Below are 24,632 nucleotides of genomic sequence, written 5' to 3'. Positions count from 1 at the left end.
CTACTCCTCCCAAAGGGTTGTGACGCTGTGGATTTCGCTACCCCAGAGCGTGATGGATGCAGGGGCAGTGAGTAAATTTAAGGATGAGTTGGACAGATTTTGAATTGGTGATGGTTGAAGAGTTATGGAGAATGGGCAGGATGGTGGAGTTGAGGCCAGGATGAGATCAGCCATGATCACATTGCGGGTGTTAGGCTCAGGAGGTTGAATTGCCTAGTTTTGCTTCTAGGTCATGTGATCAAGGGAGAAGATGCTCTGGCTGATTTTGCAATCTAGCTCTTGGTCTGTAACAGTGTAGGTAAGAGATGAGGAACATGTCAACCATGATAGAATGGTGACCCAGACTCGATGGGCCGAATGGCCTAATTTTGCTCCAATATCTTATGAATGTATGAACAATGATACAAAGTCATATCATTTCAACTTGACGTTCAGTAGCAAAAATAACCAGAAACCCAGCACCTGTAAGATGGTATTATGTCCTGACTCTCAACTGATTGTCTTTGCACATTTGGTGTACCAGTGGACCTTGCCCTTTTAGTGGGCAGCACAGCAGCACAGTGGTTAGCACAGTTGCTTCACAGCTCCAGGGTCCCAGGTTCGATTCCCTGTTGGGTCACTGTATGTGCGGAGTCTGCACGTTCTCCCCATGTCTGCGTGGGTTTCCTCCGGTTTCCTCCCACAGTCCAAAGATGTGCAGGTTAGGTGTCCACAAAAGGTTAGTTGGGGTTACAGGGATAGGGTGGAGGTGTGGGCTTGGGTAGGGTGCTCTTTCCAAGGACCGGTGCAGATCCGATAGGCCGAATAGAGTCATGCAGTATAAATTCTGTGATTCTATGGCAGCAGTTATGGGTTTGGATGGTGCTGCCCAAAGAACCTTGGTGAGTTCCTGCATTGCATCTTGGAGATGATACACACTGCTGCCAATGTTTGTTGGTGGTGGAGGTGATTATGTAAATGTTCCGGAGGAGCAGAGGCTGCTCTCCCTTTTGAGAGCTGACTGGTGTTGATTTAACAAGAGAGCCACCGCTCCTCATGAGGGGCATGGTTGAGAAGGCGGGCCATCATGAATAACTACAGCTGGTACAGGAATTGTACCCATGTCGGCATTGCTCCGCATCATGAACAGCCGTCCAGTCAATTGAACTAACTAACCCCGCTCTCATTGAATGTTTTTGGTAGGGATAACAATCAAGCGGGTTACTTTGCTCTGGATGGCATTGAGCTTCTTGAGTGTTGTTGGAGCTGCGCTCATTCAGGCAAGTGGAGAGTATTCCATCACAATCCTGACTTAATCATAGATTTCCCTAGTGCAGAAGGAGGCAATTCGGCCCATTGAGTCTGGACTGACCCTCCGAGAACACACCCTATCCAAGCCCAATATCTTGCCCTATCCCCATAATGCCACCTCGGGGCAATTTTAGCATGGCAATCCATATAACCTGCACATCTTTGAATTGTGGGAGGATATAGATGCACCCGAAGGAAACCCACGCAGACTCTGGACGAATGTTGTTGCACGTTTTACTTGAGTGTAATTCGCGTTTATTGGAGTGTATTAACACGCCTCCGTTTAAAGGCCGTGTGCTTAACACTGCTAGGCTCTATATGTGTATTTTCAGCTCGGGAGTCGCCAGGTGTCGTATAAACACCTCACAAATATTCCAAGGTCAGGTTCAAAGTAATAAAACTATACACCGATTAGTAAGTTCCAAACAATTAGTATTTATTATTACAAATATAATAAATACGCATGCACACGCTAAGGGACTAAGCTACAACTAAACTAAGCGATCAGAATACTTAACTAAACAGGAACAGGCAAGGTCAGGGAGCGAGGCCTTCGTTTCGATCTTGGTCTGTAACCTTCAGAGAGTGTGCTGGTCGCTGGGGGTCTAGTGGGGCTGGTCCGCGTAGCGAGCGTCGTATTGTCACTTACAGTTCGGCGGCTGGAGTCAGGATACAAGTCGAAGTTCTGGGTCGAAGTCAAAGCCGGAGCACAAAAACAGACCGGACCATGTGTGGGGGTCTATCTTTTATAGGGCCCCCAATGTCCGTGCCTTTTTGGGGCGGGCTTTTACCTTCAGGTATCGATTGGATCAGCTCCCAATCGATATCTTTCGAATCCCCCAATGTGAGGGTCTCTCCTCGATGGAGGGGGCGGTCTCTATGGTCTCTTGTGGTGGATACCTTTGGTGCCGCTCTGTCTGGACATCCACTTAAAGTATCTATTCAAACCCAAATGTTGCCATTGTGTGTGCCCAGATCTGGATTGCCTCATTAATATGCAAAGCGTTTTGCTATTAACACCTTTGGTTGAGATCTTCCACCTGGCCAGAAACTAGTTTTGCTGCGTGCAAAATGCTAATCAGTCTTTGCAGACTGCTTGTCTTGGCTAAACTGCTTTTTCCCTGCAGTCTTAGCAGTTCTCCATCTTGTTAGCCCAGTGTCCATCTTAGGTGGCTACAATGTGCAAACTCTACACAGTCATGTGAAATTGGAATAGAACCAAGGTGTCTGATGCTCTGAGGCAGCAGTGGTAACCACTGTGCCACCACGCCATCCTTGGACATTGCAGAAGAACCTATGTATAGCTTCACCCTCTGGGGAGCAGGTGCCTGCCCAATCTTGTCTTCTGCTCTGGCTGATGGGTACTTGTGTCTAATATCTCACTCAGTACGGATCCTGCTTCTAAAGTATGCACCCTGTCAGTTTCCGAGCAGGTTCCTGTAAATTTGAGAGGGAATTATGGAGTTTCTTCATCAGCAGTCTCAGTCTTTCCTCATCTAACACTGCTTTTGAGGCTGAAGGGAACACAGGATGTGTATGTTTAGACATCTGCAGCATGTAAATCAAAATAACCTGTGGATGAGATGGAGGTGGGATATAAATGAGGATTAGGCATAAGAATGCCGCCACCTTCACTGGTTTTGGCTAGTGCACCGCTGGCTGTGGCCTCTGTAATAATGCCATTGAGGTGACAACATTCAGTTGCTCCTGCCCTTTGGCTCTCTCCCACTGCCTGCGATTATGCACCAACAGCCTGCCAGAAGGAGTGATGGGTATCAATGAGTGAGATGCAAGCTGGTTGGGTGAAAAATCTGCCATGTTTGAAAAGCTGGCAATGCGTGCAAGCTGGGCAATGTGGGTGTGAGATTAACAGCAGTGCCAACTGTTTGAGAGTGAGGTGAAGCTATGAATGTGAGGTAGATGTCTTGATTAATAAAGATTGTTGAAGGCTGAGTGTTGAGGATGATGAATTGAGTGATGTATGTGTGAGGCAAGTCATTCAGTTTTAAGGACATGACATTAAAAAATATATTGACTGATCTTGATCACTTGAGGTCCTTGGGGATAGTTTGCTCCCACGGCCATCACCAAGTTTGTCCCTTTTAAGGCTCTCTCTCATGTCTGCCTCCTGAAACAAAACTTCCAGTGCTGCATCAGAGAATGTTGGAGCACACTCTCTCCCTCATAGTCACCCTTTACGTAGGGTAGACTGTCTTCTCCAGCTCCTTTAAATACTTGCTGAAACCAGAATGCAGCTCGCCTTTAAAAGGTGCAGGGTAGCTCTAAGTGGTACCCCCCCCCCCCCCCCCCCCCTTGAATGATCTTGGACCAGCTAATCAGGAGTGCAGCCACTGAGCAATGAGTTTCAAACTGGGCTGCATGCTGCTAGAATTTACATGAACAGGCAGCATCAGAAGAAATGGTTATAGGTTAATCCTGCATTGCAATGCCCTCACTCATTTTCTGGGATGGTAATATTTTGTTGCTCATATTTCTGAGCTGTTGGGGCTGCAGATAAAGCTTACATCATCTTGAAGTACACAGGTGAAGATTGCGCAGAATTCTGAAGCTGTCTTTATATTCGAAAGAAGTTGACGACGATGGATCGGTGAAGGAAATGGCTGGGCAGAACCAACGAGCCAGCAGGGATAAACTGCAGATATGTCTGAAGCTAGTGCAGATTTGTTAAATGTCGCATCAAGTGTTTTGTCTTATTTTAGTTATGACGAGCAGAAAACACAAACCATGAGTCACCAGATTAAAGAAATTTACCCCGTCAATCTCATTCTTTGTGGAGGTCTCTTGTTGCATTTATAGCTTGCTTTAATATTGACCTTAGTTTTTTTTTAAATATTTCTTTATTCTCCTTTTTCACATTTTCTCCCCAATTTACACCCACCAACAATAAACAATAATCAGTAACAAATATGCCAATCCCCATATCAATAACAACTATCCCATCTTCCCACCAAGCCCAAAACATTCACCCACATGTTCACATAAACAACTGACAAAAAGGAATCAGGAATCGCCCATAGCTCCCCTCACCCCCAGCCCTCCCACCGACCCCCCAACTAAGAAACAAATCCTTTAGTGTCTTAAGCCCCTTCTCCTCCCATTAATATCGACTTCAGTTAATGCAGACTCCAAGAGGCTGGTGTGGAAAAATGGCTCCTGGCATTTATATTGCAAAATCAGGGTCTCTTGTCTTAGCAGCAAACTGGTCGACCCAGTTGTTGAGGGCCGGAAGCTGCTGCCAGATTTAGTCATGTATATGCTGGGAGATGGCTCAAGGACATCAATTTCCTTGAATCCAAAATCAAGCCAGGATGATCAAGTGTGGGCCCATAACAATGATGCTGTTGAGGTACAGTGGGGATGGGCTGCACAATATGATGTTAAACAACTGAAGTAAAGATATGATTAAAAGAATTATATTGACATGGGGGGAATCCATTCCTCTAATCCCATGCCCATGTTATCTTTCCATCTGTTATTCCCAGGTTAGAATTGACACTGACTGACCTTTTTAAAAAAAAAATGACAAAACAAAGCTAATCCTAGGTGCCACGGCATGTAATAAAGTTTCAGATGCTGAAACCAGGCAAATATAAATGCACCATACAGTGTGGTTGTGCATTGCCAGAGCGGCTGTTTATCATCCAGGCAGAGCTGTACAATTAATTTAGCCGACAGCAACACCACTCGGGGCCAACCTGTATCCAATCATTTCACTGGGGATAAATCCTGATAGAAATTCAGACAGCTAGAGAAAGGCACCCACTTCAATTGTTTGTGAAAGGGAAGAGCATGAAATTCCTTCCCTCCCATCTGCCATTGGCCCATTGTAGGATTTGCAGAGCTAATTAGAGACATTTGTTTTAGCTTTGTGAGGCCCAACCACCTCCAATGTAATTAGGCCTCGGTAACCAAATGTTTAATGTGGAGGTGGCAGATGGCAGCCTGTCGTTTTCACAGTAAAATACAGTCAGTCAGATATTTCAGTTAAAAACTGTGGGTTAGATTTTCGTTCTTGGCTTCTGAACCCTGCCATCAGGCTAAAATCTGGGTCAGAAGTCTGTACTGTGTGGGAAATGCTCACTCAAAAGTGATTTTCCTGGGGTAATTAATTAATTGCCAGAGGGCATGCCCACCATTGAATTAGGTATGGTGGGCCAATCAGAGACCTTTCATCTTGAAAGGAGCTGCTGGCTTTAATGCAAGGTGAATGGGAGAGAGGGTGGAGGCCTTTTTAAAACTTTAATTAAAAATTGACTTTGGCAGCCAGGCCATCATTATAGGGGTGGGGGATGATTGTGGTTGGGGGGCGGCTTCTACAGGGTTGGCTGCTGCAGCATCCAGGTGAGCAGGGAGTGACTCCAGGCCTGGACCACTGGCCTCTACCGCGGTCTGTTTCAGTTAAACTGACTCCTGTAGTCTGAGAGTATTTGGAGGCTGACTGGAAAATCTCTGTTGGCCTCCTTTAATTGACATTAATGAACCAATAACGTCCAGGCAGATAGCCATGCCATTCCAGCATGTCCCCACTCTCTTCATTAATGGCCCTGCGGTGGGATGAAGCTGGGAATCCACAAATGGATCAGCGCCGCTGTTTTTTAAAAAATAAACATTTTATTGAGGTATTTTTTGTTATCATAACAACACAATAAACAATGTCATAAAACTATAAACATAGTGCAAAAGCCGTCTCCCTCCCTTACAGGTCCCACCTCTACTAACCCCCTACTCTAAGCTAAACTAACCCCCCCCCCCCCCCCCCCCCCCCTTTCTGCTGACGATTAATTTTCCGCGAAGAAGTCGACGAATGGTTGCCACCTGCGGGGGAACCCTAACAGTGAATCTCTCAAGGCAAACTTGATTTTCTCCAAACAGAGAAAGCTAGCCATATCTGATAGCCAGGTCTCCGACTTTGGGGGCTTTGAGCCTCTCCAAGCTAATAGTATCCGTCTCCGGGCTACCAGGGAAGCAAAGGCCAGAACGTCTGCCTCTTCCTCCTCCTGGATTCCCGGGTCCTCCGACACCCCGAAAATCGCCACCGCTGGACTCAGCGCCACCCTTATTTTTAACACCGTGGACATGACATCTGCAAACCCCTGCCAAAATCCCCGAAGCTGCGGACATGTCCAGAACATGCGGACATGGTTCGCTGGTCCTCCCGCACATTTTGCACACCTGTCTTCCACCCCAAAGAATCTGCTTATCCGGGCCACTGTCATGTGAGCCCGGTGAACAACCTTGAATTGTATCAGGCTGAGCCTGGCACATGTTGTGGATTCGTTGACTCTACTCGACGCGGCCGCCCATTGACCATCCTCTATCTCTCCTTCCAGTTCCTCCTCCCACTTGCGCTTCAGCTCCTCGGTCTGCATTTCCTCCGACTCCATAAGTTCCTTGTAAATGTCCGAGACACTCCCTTCTCCTACCCACCCTCTGGAAATGACCCTGTCCTGAATCCCCCTTAGCGGTAGGAGCGGGAAGGTTGACACTTGTTTACGTCGGAAGCCCCGCACCTGCAGATACCTGAATTCGTTTCCCCTCGCCAACCCAAACATCTCCTCCAGCACCCTCATACTCGGAAAGCTCCCCTCTATAAACATATTCCCCATCCTCTCAATCCCTGCTCGTCGCCATATCCGGAACCCCCCATCCATACTTTCTGGGGAAACCAGTGAGTATTACAGACTCGTGACCGATGCTTCCTCTGCTCCCACATGCCTCCTCCATTGCCCCCAGACTCTCAGAGCCGCCACCACCACGGGGCTGGTGGAGTACCGTGCCGGCAGGAATGGCAGAGGCGCAGTTACCAATCCCCCCAAACTGGTGCCCTTGCATGAAGCCGCCTCCATACGCTCCCATGCCGACCCCTCCCCCACCACCCACTTCCTGATCAAGGCTATATTCGCCACCCATAGGGTGGCACAGTGGTTAGCATTGCTGTCTACGGTGCTCAGGACTTGGGCTTGAATCCAGGCCCTGGGTCACTGTCCATGTGGAGTTTGCACATTCTCCCCGTGTCTGCGTGGGTTTCACCCCCACAACACAAAGATGTGCAGGATAGGCGGGTTGGCCACGCTAAATTGCCCCTTAATTGGAAAAAATAATTGTGTACTCTAAATTTATTTTCACCACCCAGTAATAGCCACTAAAATTTGAGAGCGCCAGCCCGCCCTCTCCCCGACTCCGCTCAAGCATTACCTTCCTTACTCGCGGGGTCTTGCCCGCCCAAACAATGCCAGAGATCACTTTGTTGACCCGTTTAAAAAAGGACCGTGGAATAAAGATGGGGAGACATTGAAACACGAACAGGAATCTCGGGAGGACCGCCATCTTCACCGTCTGCACCCACCCAGCTAATGACACGGGAGCGCGTCCCATCTCCGAAAATCGTCCTTCATTTGGTCTACTAGCCAGGCCAGATTTAATTTATGCAGCCAATCCCATTCCCGCGCCACTTGAATGCTGAGGTACCTAAAGCTTCCCCCTTGTAATCTAAACGGCAGCGCCCCCAATCGCCTCTCCTGTCCCCTCGCCTAGATTGCAAACATCTCACTTTTCCCCATATTTAGCTTATAGCCCGAAAACTGGCCACATTCCACTAGAATCCTCATGATTTCTTCCATCCCCTCGAATGGGTCCAATACATACAGAAGCAGGTCGTCTGCATAGAGCAAGACTCTGTGCTTCAGACCCCCCCCCCCGGACCAGCCCCTTCCAGCCCCTTGAGGCTCTCCGAGCAATTGCCAACGGCTCTATAGCTAGAGTGAATAACAGTGGGGAGAGGCGGCATCCTTGTCTCATCCCCCAGTGCAGTCTAAAATAGTCCAATGCTGTCCTATTTGCCTGTACACTTGCTATAGGAGCCTGATACAGCAACCTGACCCAGTCAATAAAGCCCCACCCAAATCCAAATCATCCCAGTACCTCCCACAGATAATCCCATTCTACCTGATCATAAGCCTTTTCTGCATCCATTGCGATCACTACCTCCACCTCCCTACTTTCCGGGGGCATCATGATGACATTTAATAGTCTTCTGACATTGGCCACCAACTGCCTACCCTTAACAAACACCGTCTGGTCCTCCCCAATAACGTCCGGAACACAATCCTCAATCCTGGAGGACAAAATTTTGGCCAGCGGTTTGGCGTCCACATTCAACAGGAATATCGGCCTGTCGGACCCACACAGCTCCAGGTTCTTGTCTCGCTTCAGAATCAGTGAAATCGTGACCTGTGACATCATCGGGGGCAGCACCCCTCTTTCCCTTGCCTCATTGAACATCCTCATCAACCCCGGCCCCAATATCCCAGAGAACCTTTTATAAAACTCCACTGGTACCCGTCCGGGGCTTTACCCGACTGTATGGCCTTCAGACCCTCCACTATCCCTTCCAACCTGATTGGGACCTCCAGCCCTTCTACTAGCACCCCATCCACCTTTGGGAACTTCAGCCCCCCCAAGAAGTGCCTCATCCCCTCCAGCCCCATAGGGGGTTCCGACAGATATAACCTACTATAGAAATCCCTAAACGCCTTATTCACCTCTGCTGACTCTCCAACCAGGGTATAAGCTAAATATGGGGAAAAGTGAGATGTTTGCGATCCAGGCGAGGCGATTGGGGGAGCTGCCATTTAGATTCTCGCTCATTTACTTTCCCTATCTCCCTGGCTGCCTCCCTCTTTCTAAGCTGCTGTGCAAGCATTCTGCTGGCCTTCTTTCCATACTCATAGATCGCCCCCCCTTGCCTTTCTCAGCTGCTCCACCGCCCTCCCTGCGCTTAACAAGCTGAACTCCGCCTGTAGCCTCCGCTGTTCCCTTAAAAGCCCTGCGTCTGAGGTCTCCGCATACTTCCTGTCGATCTGTAGTATCTCCTTAACCAGTCGGTCTGTCTCTGCCCTGGCCACCTTCTTCCTATGGGCCCGTATTGAGATCAGCTCCCCTCTGACCACCGCCATCAGAGCTTCCCAGACCACCGCTGCTGAAATTTCCCACGTGTCGTTGACCTGCAGGTAATTCTGAAAACATTTCCTCAGCCACTCGCACACCCCTTCGTCAGCCAAAAGTCCCACATCTAACCTCCATTGCGGGCACTGGTTACTGTCTTTACTAACCTGCAGGTCAACCCAGTGCGGAGCATGGTCCGAGATTGTGATCGCTGAGTACCCCGTGTCCACCACCCATGCGAGTAAGGCCCTGCCTAAAATGAAGAAATCGATCCGGGAGTACACTTTTTATGCACGTGTGAGTAGGAGAACTCCTTCACCCTCGACCACCCAAATCTCCATGGATCCAAACCCCCCCCCTCCAATCTGCTTCATGAACCCCCCTAGTTCCCTTGCCATTGCTGGCACCCTGCCCGTTTTCGAGCTTGACTGGTCCAAGCCAGGGGCAATAACTGTGTTGATGTCCCCTCCCATGACCAACCTGTGCGAGTCCAGGTCCGGTATCTTCCCCAGCATCCTCTTTATAAACTCCACATCATCCTAATTTGGCGCATACACATTTATTAATATCACCTGCACTCCCTCCAGTTTCCCACTGACCATAATGTACCGACCTCCTACATCCGAAACTATTCTACCCACCTCAAACACCCCCGCTTATTGATCAGGATTGCTCTAGTCTTTGAATCCAGTCCCTAGTGAAAGACCTGACTGACCCAGCCTTTCCTCAATCTAATCTTGTCAGTTACTCTAAGGCGCGTCTCCTGCAACATTACCACGTCTACCTTCAGTCCCCTAAGATGCGCGAAAACACGTGCCATCTTGACTGGCCCATGTAACCCTTGAACATTCCAGGTGATCAGCCTAGTTGGGGGGGTTCATTGCCCCCCCCCCCCATTTGACGATCAGCCATTCCCCTTTTTGGGCCCTCCTCCAGCCCATACTCCACGCCTCTAACGGCCCGCCCCCAGGTAGCCTCCGCCCCCAACCTCCTCTCTGTCCCTTGGCCCAAGTCCCTCCCTCATCAAGCGCTGCTGTTTTTAATGCCGGCCCACCACCTATCCTGCAGCTTCTCAGAATCAAGCCTGTGTTTTGGGTCAGCCTTTGTGTTCTATACAGCAAACATCATGCAAATGCCAATAGCCATTGATTATTGCCCTAAAAGGTTTGTAATCCTACACTCCTGAATGGCCCCTTTTTTTTTGTATGAATTGGTTTCTCGAATTAAAAATCTTTACTTTTACCCCAGGGTAGATTAAATCAAGAGGTGAACATCTGAACTGGATGAATTGTGACCGTTTACGTGAACAGTTACTCTGTGTGCCAATTTTACTCTTCTGGCTACAGGATTTCCCCAAAGTTGGGCAAAGTACATGCACATCAATGATGCCAAAATCACATGGCTGGGTCAGAGTGCAGGCCTAGAATGCCAGCATCTGTTTTAATGTTTCTGGATGTTGACACGTTTTGCCTCCGGGTCAGCTGCACAGGTTCTGTACTATTAAAACCCAGAGGCATTGTGATATAAATGTGGTGCAAGAATCAATCATCTCGGGTCAGTTGTTGCTATGCTGGTAATTATTCTCCAATGCCAAACAACTACATATGGCCTAATTAAACAAGCAGGCATTTTACAATTCTCTCCTTGCTTTGGGGAGTACTGAAGTATTTGAAATGCTGTGCTGGTAGCACTAGAGTGAATAATTCTTATTTTCTATCACCTAATGTCTCTTGCCTGGAGAAAGTATGGAGTAAGAATCCACACGATGCACACCATAGTACCTGCAAAGCAAGCTGCTGCTAAAACCTCTAAACCTGGACAAATAATACAGAGGTCATTATGTAGAAATTGTGCAGAGTGACTTGATATCTTAAATAAATTGATAAAGACATTTACTTTCTCCAGCATCAACATTGTGGAATTAGATTCAGTTATTCTCAGTCAGCTTTTTCAAATTGCAGCTTTGTTTCCTCACTGAAGTTGTACATCAAGATTCCCCAAACCGTAATCTGAATGTTAATTGGAAAAAGTATATACTTAGTAAGCAGTTGTTGGTTTATGGAATTGCAATGACAAATAAGTAGGGATGGGGTCATTCATGGTATCTGCGGGTATGAATCACGTGCATTGGTCCTGGTCACAGTCACGATATGGAACACATTTGTTCGGAAAAGTTATAAATGACTATTCTACGTAGTTCACTGGTAAGGCTCCAGAACATAATTTTATACTAAGTATGGTTTGGCTCTGATTACATGCCAACATCCTCCCCATCCCCCACAACCATAAGCACCCTCTCTCTCTCTCTCTCTCCCCCCGCCGCCACCCCCCCCAACACACACGATTGTCTTTTCCCTGATGATGGGATGTAAGTTATCCTCTGTTGTGATATGCCTTTAAGGGATTGCAGCATGACATACTTCTTTCTTGCAATGTCATGTTACAATCCCTTAAGGCATGTTACAACATCCTCTTTATCTTGTCCAAACAGCTTTACTTAATTTCTAAAAATAACACAAGGAGTGTCACCTACTCTTCAGCACCTTTTATGAATGTAGCTCCTTTAAGCTCCTAATTTGCCTTCCAGTCCTGTTGGTGCCTGACCCCCAAATTGGACATTTTGATGCATTTAAAGATACTGTATGCAGAGATGTTTTAATGAAGATTTTGAATGTGGGGAAAAAAAGGGATTTTGAAAGAAAGACGGACTGCCTTTTATGTAGTGCTTTTGATATTCTATGGCACTTTATAGTCAGTAATGTTACTTGTGAAATATACGTTATTGTAAAATTGGAAATGTGGAATGATTATGTGCACAGCAAGGCCCCACAAATTACAGTTTGACAATAATCATTAACCTGTTAATCCTACTCCCTTTCAAAATCATGCCACTTGTCTTTCACTTTCATCTGAGAGTGTAGATCGATCCTCTGTTTAATGTTTCATCTGAAAGTTGGCGCCTTTGACAGTGCAGGACTCCCTCAGTAATGCACTGGAATGTAAACTTTGATTATGTGCTCATGTTTCTGCAGTGAGACTTAAATCCACAAGCTTCAAACTCCTGGGTGAAGCTGCCACAAAACTCCTTCACCACAGCTGCCACAAATTTCTTGAATGTAGGACAAGGTGGTTGAAACTTTTGTTGCTAATGCTGAAGAGTAGCACACCTACACAGTGGACCAGAGTTGGAGGACATAGGGCTACAGGAGATGGAAAGGTATCTCTTAACTCGCATTAAACTACACATTGGAAATGAATTGTATCAAATTGTCCCAGTTACCTTTAGGACCCAAGTAGGATCCCAGCATTAGGGGCAGCACGGTAGCACTGTGATTAGCACACTTGCTTCACAGCTCCAGGGTCCCAGGTTCGATTCCCAGCTTGGGTCACTGACTGTGTGGAGTCTGCACATTCCCACCGTATGTGCGTGGGTTTCCTCCAGGTGCTCCGGTTTCCTCCCACAGTCCAAAGATGTGCAGGTTAGGTGGATTGGCCATGATAAATTTCCCTTAATATCCAAAATTGCCCTTAGTGTTGGGTGGGGTTACTGGTTATGGGGATAGGGTGGAAGTGTGGACCTTGGGTAGGGTGCTCTTTCCAAGGGCCGGTGCAGACTCGATGGGCCGAATGGCCTCCTTCTGCACTGTGAATTCTATGATTAGCTGCTGCAACCCTCTACATTCACGCTCTGATGGTTACATTATAAATTAGATGTGATGAGGTGTTGTCAAAGGCATGAAGATTCTATTGGAGATCGAACATAGTGGGTGGTACTAGCAACCAATTTAAATTTCACCAGCGGCAGTAGTCAAGTGTGGTTGGCTTCACAAGCGGACATTGTTCTGCCGATGCCCACGATTATACCTCAACTCCAAGCATCAAAATGGAATGATGCTTTTAGCTTCACTGATATGAAATTTTTCCTGCTCCACATCAGCTAACCTTTCTGAGTGGGATGGCCAAGTTTGTTCCAATTTGTGGTTGGATGCTTGGTCTGAGTTTTGGTTGCTTCTCGACTGTCGGTTACGCCCAATAGAAACTGTTTAGAGACTGCCCAAGCTGGTTTTCATTTAACTCATATAGCCAGGAGGAGGAGAGAATTGGCTAGACTCCAACTCCAAAGTGAAAATGATTGATCTAAATCACAGCGCCACATCTCTCTACGCTCCCAGTTGGAGACCTCTTGCATATGCCGTTCTTTGCCAACTTGCTGAATGGGATAGTTTGACAGAGAGTGCAACTTTCATAGGTAAGGGAAGAAAATATAATTAACTCTGACAAAAGTAAATCTGTATTTTGTGTTTTGTTGTTGGCTGCGGAGACTGAATATGATTGCCTGTGTAAGAATCCTCCGTTCCTATTATGAAATTCAACAGCTGAGTAAGTGTGAAAGAAAGACCGAACATGAAACAAAATAATAGCACAGCCTATCTGTCAGAAATGAGCTGAGGAAATTACAAATTACTTTGCATCTAATTGAATCTTTTTGGTAAGATTTGGCAAGAGAGTGTTGGTCAAGATACAGGGAGAATACTCTGCTCCTCTTTCTGCATGGGATGTACAATAGCCACCTGAACTATCAGGAAAGCTGATTAAACATCTCACCTGACAAATTATACTTTGACCGCGCCTCCCTCACTTCTTCAGTACTGCATGAACTAGGGTATTAGCCTAGATTGTGTGCTCAAGTCATAGAGCAAAGTTTAAACCCACAATCTTCTCAGCCCGAGGTGAGTATGTTACCATTGCTTCATGCTGACAAACTCATTTACTTATACTATGGGAGAAACAATGGCATTGTGGTAATGCCATTGAACTCGTACTGCAGGGACCCAGGTTACTGCTTTGGAGTCATGGGTTCAAATCCCACCACAGCAGCTGGTGGAATCCAGATTCAGTGAATGAATCTGGAATATAAAGCTAGTCTCGGTAATTGTGAAAAATTCACTTGGAACAAAATCTGTATTCTCACTGTGCTATTTTTAAAGGATAGGCTTGCAGACGACAAAGTGACAAAGACACAAGAGTTTTACTGTAAAGGTGTGTATTCTATTGGTTACTAGGCTGCCTGTTTGCCTGTGCAAAACGGCTGATCTCATCAGTACGTCATGTGATTGGACTCTTAAAGTGACCTTGTTCCTACTAGGATCAAATATGAATACACGACACTTTCCTCCCACTTAACATTCAAGGTTTCTGCAGTGAAACACAACATAATGTTCACAATCAAAATTTACAATATGAATAATTAATCAGCACAACAGATATTTCAAAGGATGTAGATTTCTGTGTAGTTGTCGACGAACCTCAGGTGTCTCCTCTTTTGTGTTGACTGCAATCTCTGGTGTTTTTGGTTCAGTTTCAGCGTCATCCGTAGTTGTTTCAACCGGAGTCTACGTAGTGTTCGGAGGTTAACTCGGTGTTGAAGTGTCCTCAACTGGGGTCTTGTCTTACGCAGTTGTTTCTGGTATTGTCAGGTTCCCAGGAATGTCCAGGTCTTCACTTGGCACAGTTTATTGTGGACTCTTGGTTGATCATCTCTGGCAAACTAGTTCTAGTTGCTAGAAGTTGGTCAGTGTTTCTTCTCCTCACTCCATCATCCCAAGTTTAAATGGTGTCAGAGACCGGCTCACTCTGTTCTAAAGCGACGGCAGATATCCACTTCTCACTGGTAGTGTAAATCCTTGCCAGTACTTCCTGACATTTCTGAAAAACACGGCATTTAGCCCAGTTCTCATGTCGTAAAACCTAACTTTGCTGTTTCCTCTCAACAATTTATCTTGGCTTGGGCGGCTTGAGCAAATCAAACACTGTGCTTAACTGATGTTTATCGTGAGTAATGCCAGAGAACTTTGGGTCGTCGAATGTGTTGTATGTCAGCAGGAATTGGCGTAGTCATTCAGACAATCATCTTTGCTCATGAGTTACCTTCAATGATTGCATCATTGTCTCAACAAATCTTTCAGCCAGCCATTTGTGGCAGGATGATAAGGAGCAGATGAAATGTGTTGGGATTCCATTCTCCTTTAGATAATTTGTAACTTCTTGCGAAGTGAACAGTGGTTCATTGTCGCTAACAGTGTAACCAAATCTTGCAAAAATCACACTCGGTCTTCCTATTCTCTCTTTGTACAAAATCTTCATAATGGCAACTTAAGGCCATTTTGAATGCACATCTGCCACAATGAAAATCATTTGTCTCTTGAATTGTCTGGCATAATCTACATGAACTCTTTACCATGGTCCTTCTGGTCATTCCCATAAGTGTAATGGTACTAGTGGTGACAGCTTTTGAACCTTTGCAAAAGTCAAACACATATCTTCTCAATTTTGCTGTTGAGCCCTGGCCCCTGAAAATAGCTTCTGATTATCCCACAATGACCCTTATGAAGTTGGTTTAGGACACGGTTCCTTAACAATGGGGAAATGATGACCCTCATTCCCCAGAAGAGACGACCTGCCTATGTGGATAGATCAAGTCTTCTGATAACATATGGCTTCAACCCCCAGTTTGCTCCCGCGGTCTTGCCTCAAAGTACCATGTCCATAACTTCTGACAGTAGTAGATTATTTTTAGCATACTCTTAACACATCCTGCGGATATAGAAGTGTTATTGACTTCTTTGAAATAGAAAATATTATCACTTGAACTGCTTTGTTCACGGATCTTGATGTGAACGCTATTGGCCTCTCTTAACTGTTACGTTACCCGGATAAGACCTCAGTTTATATTAGGAAAGTGGATGAGTCCCCAACAATTTTTCAATTTGTAAACTGTGAGGAATTTGTAAACTTTGCTCCAGGAGTGATTCCACTGACAACTAGTGATTGTTCATATGAAAACAAACTTTATTGTTAACACAGGATCAACCCCATTAACATCCAAGAAAAAAAAAACAGCTTTTCAATTAACAGTTAAACAGTTCTAAAAAGAATAAAGGTCCATGAGCTTACTTCACCATCTACTTCTAAAATTTCCATTAAGTAAAATGCGCACACAGGTCAAATGCCACTAATTAATATAATTAACATTCAGTGGTGTACAGATTTATTCGCAAAGTCCTTGGGAGAGAAGCAGTCTGAAAAACACCTTTTTTATAACCAGAGCAGAACTCTGAAAATTAAACAAAAAGAACAGACACAGGGCAGGGCTGAAAAACGCAACTGAAAACAGACCCAGCGCCACTGTGAGTGACTTCACAACTTGCCAGCTGTTAACCCCTTAATCATAGTTTTAGCAGACATAATATTTGTATACCTTAGTTCTTTTCAATAACATTACTGCAAGACACAGGTATAAAAATTCCCGACATTCATTTAAAAAAATATATTTTTATTCAGGTTTTGCAGAATTTTTCATAAAAGAACAGTAATAACAATAATAACAAAACTAACAAGTGAATATTAACATAGTGTAAAAAGAGAATATAGAATAACAATTAAATAGACATTACCCCACGTGACCCAGTCTTCCCACACCATCCCAATGAAGCACTCACACCCACCACCACGGTGCCTAGCTCTATCTTTTAAAAAAAAAATATTTTTTTGAAATCATTTTTATTCACTCTTTCAACAACAAATTTTATCACAAAGAGAAAAACAGTAACCCCTCCCCTCCAATATAGAAACAATAAATTAACAAGAAAAATAAATAAGCATAAAACCATGAGAACAAACCCCCATAACGAACCCGTAGCCCTCCTCCCCCCGATTCCCATTCATTTCCCCCTGATTCTTGGACACCCGGCTATTCTTCCTCTTGTTCGTTGGCCACAAACAGGTCCCGGAACAGTTGCATGAATGTTGCATCTGTCCTCCACCTCCGGCAAGAACCTACTCATACGGTTTCTTGTTAAATGGGCTCTATGTACCACTTTTAGTTGTGTCAGGCTGAGCCTTACGCACGTGGCGGTGGAGTTGACCCTATGCAGTGCTTTGCTCCAGAGTCCCCACACTATCTCAATCCCCAGGTCATCCTCCCATTTCTTTCTTGTTGCGTCCTGTACGGTATCGGCCCTTTCTACCAGTCTGTCATACATGTCCCTACTGTTCCCTTTCTCTAGGATACTTGCGTCCAGTAGGTCTTCCAGTAGTGTCTGTCGTGGCGGTTGTGGGTACGTCCTTGTCTCCTTTTGTAAGAAGTTTTTGAGCTGCAGATACCGTAGCTTGTTCCCCCTGGCTAGCCAAAATTTCTCTGTCAGTTTGTCCAGTGTTGTGATCCTGCCGTCCGTGTATAGGGCCCTGACTGTCAGTGTCCCTCCGTCCTGCCTCCACCTTTTGAATGTGGCATCAGTCAGTGCTGGTGTGAACCTATGGTTGTTGCAGATGGGAGCCTTGTCTGACATTTTGGTCAGGCCAAATTGCTATTCCCGACATTCACCACATCACCATTGGGCATTATGTGAGAAACAACTGCTCCCATCCCATCAGATGGTGTGCCGCAAACCAATTGCAAGTGGTAACTCGGATCAATGTGTGTCAGGACTTCTGACTTCAGTAATGCCTCTTTGGCTTGTACTAAGGCCTTCTCGCCCTGATCCATCCATTTCCACTTCCTGTTTTGACACAATAAGTTGCGTAAAGGCGTGAGTATAATTGCTAGATTAGAAACAAAGCTTCCATAATAGTTTAAGTCACCAAATGATTGAAGTTAATTTGCACTTTGAGTTGCAGGTGCCTCAGTTGTGGCTTTTACTCTTGAAGGAGATTTGTGCAGTTCCTTTTCATCTGTGACCAGCCCCAGGTATTCAGCAGACGATTTGAAGAACTCACATTTATCCAACTGTACTCGTAGTCCATAATCTTTTAGTCTCCAAAGTGTAGCATCTAAATTTTGAAGATTTTCTTCATTCTTTCCAGGAACTATGATATTGGGCTGGATTCTCCGCCGGCGGGATGCTCCATTTTGCCGGCAGTCTGGGGGTTTTCCAACGGCGTGGGGCTGCCCCACAATGGGAAACCCCATTGAACAGCCGGCGTAACGGAGCATCCCACCAGCAGGGTGAAACGGCTATGTGGTGCGGCGGGGCAGAGAATCTAGCCCATTGTCCAAGTAGCACGTGATTTCATCTACTCCACTTAGAATTTGATCCACAGCATGTTGGAACAGTGCAGGTGCAGACGTGATGACAAATGGAAGTCTTATATCTGAATAGCCCTTTGTGCTTCACGATTGTCAAATATTATTGTGAATCTGGATCCACATTTATCTGGAGATAAGCTTCACAGAAATGCTGACCTCCAGTTAACCCAGCAAATAAATCATCAATTAAAGGCAGAGAGTACTGCTCCGCATACAATATCAGATTGATAGTGACTATAAAAATTGGCAAATATGCTTACTGAACCATTTTTCTTCATCACGGGTACTAACAGCATGTCCCAATCACTTATATTAATGGGTTCAAGGATCCCTGTGTTGACCAGCCTCTTTAATTCTGCCTCGACCTTAAGCCTGATGGCGAACAGCACTGACCTAAATCTTTAGCTTAACTGAGATTTCTTTCATGCTTTCCAACTCTACGTTAAAGATAATGGTATATTTCTTTAAAATCTTCGGTAGACCTGCTTTGGACACTGACATGAGATTCCCCTTGGCCCAGTATATTTTGATTCTCTCCAATGAAGTTCTTCCCATTCGAGCTGCATATTAAATTTTAATGATGTGGAGGGGCAAGTCTTCTGTCTGTTCGTTTACATTGATACTGTAATCACTTCTTCAGTATAGATTTTTAGGATTATCTTTAAGGTTTTATAGCAATATGTTGTAGTTGCTCTTGGCAAACAGTTTCTGGGACCAAAGAAACTGCTGCTCCAGTTTCCACCTCCATTTTTACGGTTGTCCTTCCAGCAAAGGAGTGACCCAGTAACAGTTTGTTGTGTTCGCAATGGTCAGTATGTTCAATGACAGTTCATCATCTGACTGTGACTCTGCTCCATTTTTGCGCCCTTTTTGTATCTCGTGAATTATTTTCCCTCTATTCTGTTTTCCATTTGATACAATTGGTTCATGCTTCTTATAGTTCTTGTTTGGAACTTTTAGTTTCTTTCCCAACCCACACATTTGATGTATCCCTTTGACCACAATTCCCGCATTTTATGTTTTTGCACCAGCAGTCTGCTGCTGAGTGCCCAGTATTTGCACATCAGTGGCAATTTCCAACCTGTATCTGTTGTCAGGTCTGAGCCGACATTTTATGGATTCTAGTTCTCAAACTTAATTGTTGGGCTTCCTTAGCTACTAATTCCATAGAGATTGTTGACTTCTAAAGCCTTCTTTAGGTTTAGGTTGCTTTTTGTTAACCTATTTTTTTTTTAAAAAGAGCTTTGCTTCATAAGCCACACATTAGTCAATCTTGAATGGTGTTGTTCAAGACAACTCCAGTTTCAGTAATTAGCTAATTTCTTCAAAGTAGCTACTGACTGTTTGTTTGATTCACATTCTTGTTGATTAGTTTATGGAACCTGGACTTCTCAGTGATAACAAAAGGTTCAGGTGAGAAGTGAGCACAGTATGTGGCGAGCTTCTTTTTGATGTGGTTTCCTCTGAAATCAATGTTTAACATTTGGTTCCTTCTATGACTGCTATCAATATAGGCAGCATGGTAGCACAGTGGTTAGCACCGTTGATTCACACAGCCAGGGTGCCAGGTTCGATTCCCAGCTTGGGTCACTGTCTGTGCAGAGTCTGCATGTTCTCCCTGTGTCTGTGTGGGTTTCCTCCAGGTGCTTCGATTTCCTCCCACAAGTCCCAAAAGACGTGCTGTTTGGTAATTTGGACATTCTGAATTCTCCCTCAGTGTACCCGAACAGGCACCGGAATGTGGCAACTAGGGGCTTTTAACAATAACTTCATTGCAGTGTTAATGTAAGCCTAATTGTGACACTAATAAAGATTATTCTTATTATTTTGCACCTCTCCATTGCCAGTTTTGGTACAGTGCAATTTTTGGCTTCTTAATCTTCTTCAGCTGTCTAAGCACAGGTCGACGATTTTTTGATTTTCTTTTACTTTGGGAGTCTGACAGTTTTGTACTGGCCTCCTCGACGCCAATTTTATTTGCGTATATTTAAAGAACGAAGAACAAAAGGATAGGCTTGTAGATCACAAAGGTACAAATAAACAAGCTTTATTGGAAAGCTTTTTACTTAACAAGCTGTTAGGATAGACTACCTGTTTGCCCATGCTAAACAGCCCATGATGTCATCAATATGGCACGTGATCAGACTCTTAAAGTGACCTTGTTCTAACTAGGAACAACATAAATACACAACACTTCCCTACGTGTTACTCCATTCCAAATATAGTTGACGCTTAACTATCCTCAATTCATTGCAGATGGTTGGGGGCTATAGTCCCTATCAATTAGTGTTTGGTAGAAATCCGAAAATTACGTCCATCTTAGATGACCAGCCTCCAGCTTGGGAAGGGACTACAATTAGCTCTGCTTTTGCTAAGCATTTAAATGCATTACATAGCAGTAGAAAAGCTTTTTTGGAAGCAGAAGTTTTTGAAAGAATTCACAAAGCTGTAAGACATAATGTACGGTCATCAGATGCCGGTTTTCAGCAAGGAGACATGGTATACTATAAGAGAGACAATTCTAATGAATGGAAAGGCCCAGGGAAGATCATAGACATAGATGGCAAAACAATTATTTTGCAATATGGCAATCAAACTGTTAGGGTACATCAAGGATACTGGGTACAGATTACAAATTTTCAAATTTAGACAAAGCAGACAGACATGACAAGGAACCAGAGTTATCTGGTACGCACGTGTTACAGAACTATGAGGACCAGTTAACTGATATAGACAGGGTTTCTGTAGAGGAACAAAATACTTCTAATGAATTAGAACAGGCCATTTTTTCAAAAGGACAACTCCCAAACGTTGGTACAAAAGTGACATACCTGCCTGAAGGGTCTAGTCAATGGAAGGATGCAACTGTTGTTAGTAGAGCAGGGAAGGCCATTGAAAAGTAGAAACATTGGTTGAATGCACAGCATTCAGGGGAGGGAGTCACGACAATGGATTGGGAACACAAAAGTTCAAAAATGGAGGGCACAGAAACGCAGTGCCAGTTCAGATAGTACATTGGATAGTGAACAGGTCCGCAGGAAAAGGTCGAGAACTATTGAAAGAACATCCCACAGCAGAAGGGAAAGATCAAGCAGTAGCAGTACAGAACGAGATACCAGGCGGGAGAGGGGGCATAGTTTATCAAGATTTTGGAACATGAGTAAGACTGCAAATACTAATAGGAGTAGAAGCCCGCATGCATGTGAGGTTTTGGTGGCTTCCAATAAATTAGATGAAAAGTTATCAAAGATGCCAAACAGCAAGAACTGCATAGTTGGAGTGAATTTGGGGTATACACAGAAGTACCGGATATGGGACAAAGAGCTCTATCCCACAAATGGATTTGCATGGAAAAGGTACTTCCAGATGGAACTTATAAGGCAAAGGCCAGGCTTGTGGCAAGGGGATTTGAAGAAAACTTAGAAGATCAGGATTTAAGGGTAGATTCACCTATGGCAGGAAAGGTTATTTTAAAAATCTTCTTGGCTCTATTCGCCACAAAGGCATGGGAATACAAATCTATAGATATAAAAGCTGCCTTTTTGCAAGTGCATCAGCTTCAGAGAGACATTTTTCTCCGTCCTCCGAAAGAGGCAGCTAACATAGAAGGAGTACTCTGGAAGTTGAACAAATGTGTATATGGATTGAATGATGCGTCGAGAGTCTGGCACTTTTCGGTAATGTCAGTTTTGTTAAAGTTAGGCTCTTGTCAGTTGAAAGCAGATCCGGCAATGTTTTACTGGCACTATAAAGGAAATCTTTCTGGCATCTTTTATGATGCATGTCGACGATTTTTTGTTGGGTGGGACTAGTGATTTCGAAGCTATTGTACTCTCTGGTTTGAAGAAAGAATCCAGGGTTGGAAGTCAGGCTTCCAGTGCATTTAAATATATTGGACTGGAAATCGGGCAGACTAAGTTAGGGGCAACTTTACATCAGCAATCTTATTTGGAAAGCATCAGCCCAATAGCAATTAGTCGTGGCCGGGTTTCACAAAAAGACGCAATGGTTTCAAAGATGGAAAAAGAGCAACTGCAAAGCTTAATTGGGTAACTGGATTGGTTAGGTGGACAGACTAGACCGGACATGAGTTTTGATGTCTTAGAGTTGAGTACAAAAATGAATGATTCCAAATTGGAAGACATAATAAGAGCAAATAAAGCGTTGGTCAAACTAAAAATGGAGGAGTGTGTTTTGAGGTTCCCGGTTTTAGGTGACCGGAGGCACTTGAAACTCATAGTTTGCAGTGATGCGTCCTGTGCAAATTTATGTGATGGGGTTTCAAGAGCAGGAGGTTTTATAATTTTCCTTTTGGGGAACAATGGTAAATGTTGCCCTCTTGTGTGGGAAACAAAGAAAATAAGGAGTGTGGTCAAAAGCACTTTGGCTGCTGAGACATTAAGCCTTGTAGAGGAAGTGGATATGGCCTTTTATCTATTTCAGATATTGACAGAAATGTTGGGATTAGGAGATTTGGGTAATATACCTATTGAATGTCACATTGACAATAAATCCCCGTGGGAAAATGTGCACTCTACAAGAAGGGTCAGTGAAAAAAGGTTAAGGATAGACATCGATAGTTTGAAGCAGATGTTGGACAGAGAGGAGATAGCAAAAATTAAACGGGTTGACAGTAGCTATCAACTGTCAGACTGTTTTACAAAAAGAGGGGCTAGCTCACAGAAACTTTTGGATATTGTTAATGAAGGGCGCCTGTTTCCGTGACTTTTTTTCTTCCAAAAATGAAAAAAAAGGGGAAATTGCGTCTGTTTTTGAGTTTCTTGTAATTTTGTTTTCCCCTAATAATTTTTTTCTCCAAGGAAGGGGAGACTGTTAAGTAATGGGTTAAGAAACATTCCAATTAGTTGTCTCATTTATGTTAAGTATCCAATAATTTACACATATGTAAAAGGGCTTCAGGTGGCCTTTGTGTCAGGTGATGTGATGGAAGAGTTTTATGCAAAGTCTGTTGAAATAAATTATAGGTATTTGTGGAATAGCAGCAGAACCTTTGACTCTTTATACAACAGCAGAGTTGTGGCCGGAGTGGCTCGCACTGCTTTTGATGCTGGCATCAGAACTTGGCCGCGGGATTGGAGAATCCTGGCTATTTGTCCCATCAGCAGGAATGTGTGTGAAGCTGCCATTCTAAATTGACTACTCACTATAGAAACCACCCAATTTTAATTTCCATCATGTTAAAAGTCTATTCCATAGAATAGACTTTATTTTCTGTCATTCTTCTATTCTACCAGTGAGATAAGGAAACCAAATGTTTGTGGTGTACACATGGCACATCAGTTACATAAAGTTTTTCAAAAAACATTTTAATTTATAAAATTTGTAAAAGCACATTACAAAACAGTTCAAATTTGGCATTGCTTGTAAAGCTTTCTTTCAGAACAGTACATGGCACTCTCCCCTCTACATTTACAACAATATACATTTCATATCAAACATTATTTGGTACATATAGTCCAAGAGGTTTAACATAGGTTCCAGGCCATAGTGTTTCATAGCGGAAGACCTTACGTTATTACGTGGTTACCAGAATTTGATCTGAAATGGCGTGAGTGGAAAAGTGACTTTGAATGCAGAAGCTCAATGGCAACTGGCCATATTGTCAGACAATACCAATTTGATGGTTACATTTGTAGGCCAATGACTGGAGAAGACTTAAGGTCAAATATTGAAGTGAGCAAAGACCAACAGTACCGCAAAAGTTTAGAATGAAATGTATTTGGTGTAAATACTCATGTGCAAATCTTTTGTCGATCCACTTTGCTAGCCATTTAAGTAGTCAATTGAAACCAGATATTCAATCTGCTTCAATATTTTTACAGTCCTTTTGCTGATATTGGCTTCAGTCTGTGGTTGAATGCAGGCTGTTTTCATTCTCAAATGTAACAATTAAATAAAGATTAATTATTTGACTATATATGCACACAATATTACATAAATATGCATCATATATAAAATCTATTGTATTACAATATGTGTATAATATATATTGTGTGCATTTAATGTAGATATTGGGTGTGTGTATATTATATATATATATATATATATGATTATAGTGGATGTTCAATGACAATGTGTTGGAACAAAAACAGAAAATGCTGGACCATCTAAGCAGGTCTGACAGCGTCTGTGGAGAGAGAATGAAGTTAACATTTTGAGTCTGGGGTTTCAGATTCCAGCATCTGCAGTAATTTGCTTTTCTCTTAATGTGTTGGGTGTTTTGTGATGTTAATGATGTCATTAGCTCTTACCTGTAGTATGTCAGTGATAA

General features: G+C 44.1%; 1 protein-coding gene across 11 annotated transcripts in view; it reads left to right on the top strand.

Moving 5' to 3' along the window:
* The window catches only part of magi1b (membrane associated guanylate kinase, WW and PDZ domain containing 1b), a 535,264-nt gene that overhangs the window by 198,562 nt on the left and 312,070 nt on the right, over window positions 1-24,632 (top strand). The window contains exon 1 of one of the 11 annotated variants that reach the window (XM_038810580.1): window positions 13,369-13,504. The exons of the other annotated variants lie outside the window; for them this stretch is intronic. Coding sequence (XP_038666508.1) covers window positions 13,384-13,504 — 121 coding nt within the window. The 5' untranslated portion in view covers window positions 13,369-13,383. Of the gene's footprint in view, window positions 1-13,368; window positions 13,505-24,632 lie in introns of those variants that run through there. 11 annotated transcript variants of the gene reach the window in all.

Source organism: Scyliorhinus canicula, chromosome 11 (genome assembly GCF_902713615.1).
Source record: "Scyliorhinus canicula chromosome 11, sScyCan1.1, whole genome shotgun sequence".
Classification (NCBI taxonomy): Eukaryota; Metazoa; Chordata; class Chondrichthyes; order Carcharhiniformes; family Scyliorhinidae; genus Scyliorhinus; species Scyliorhinus canicula.
The sequence above is the reverse complement of the archived record's forward strand: the minus strand, read 5'-3'. Positions and strand labels throughout refer to the sequence as shown.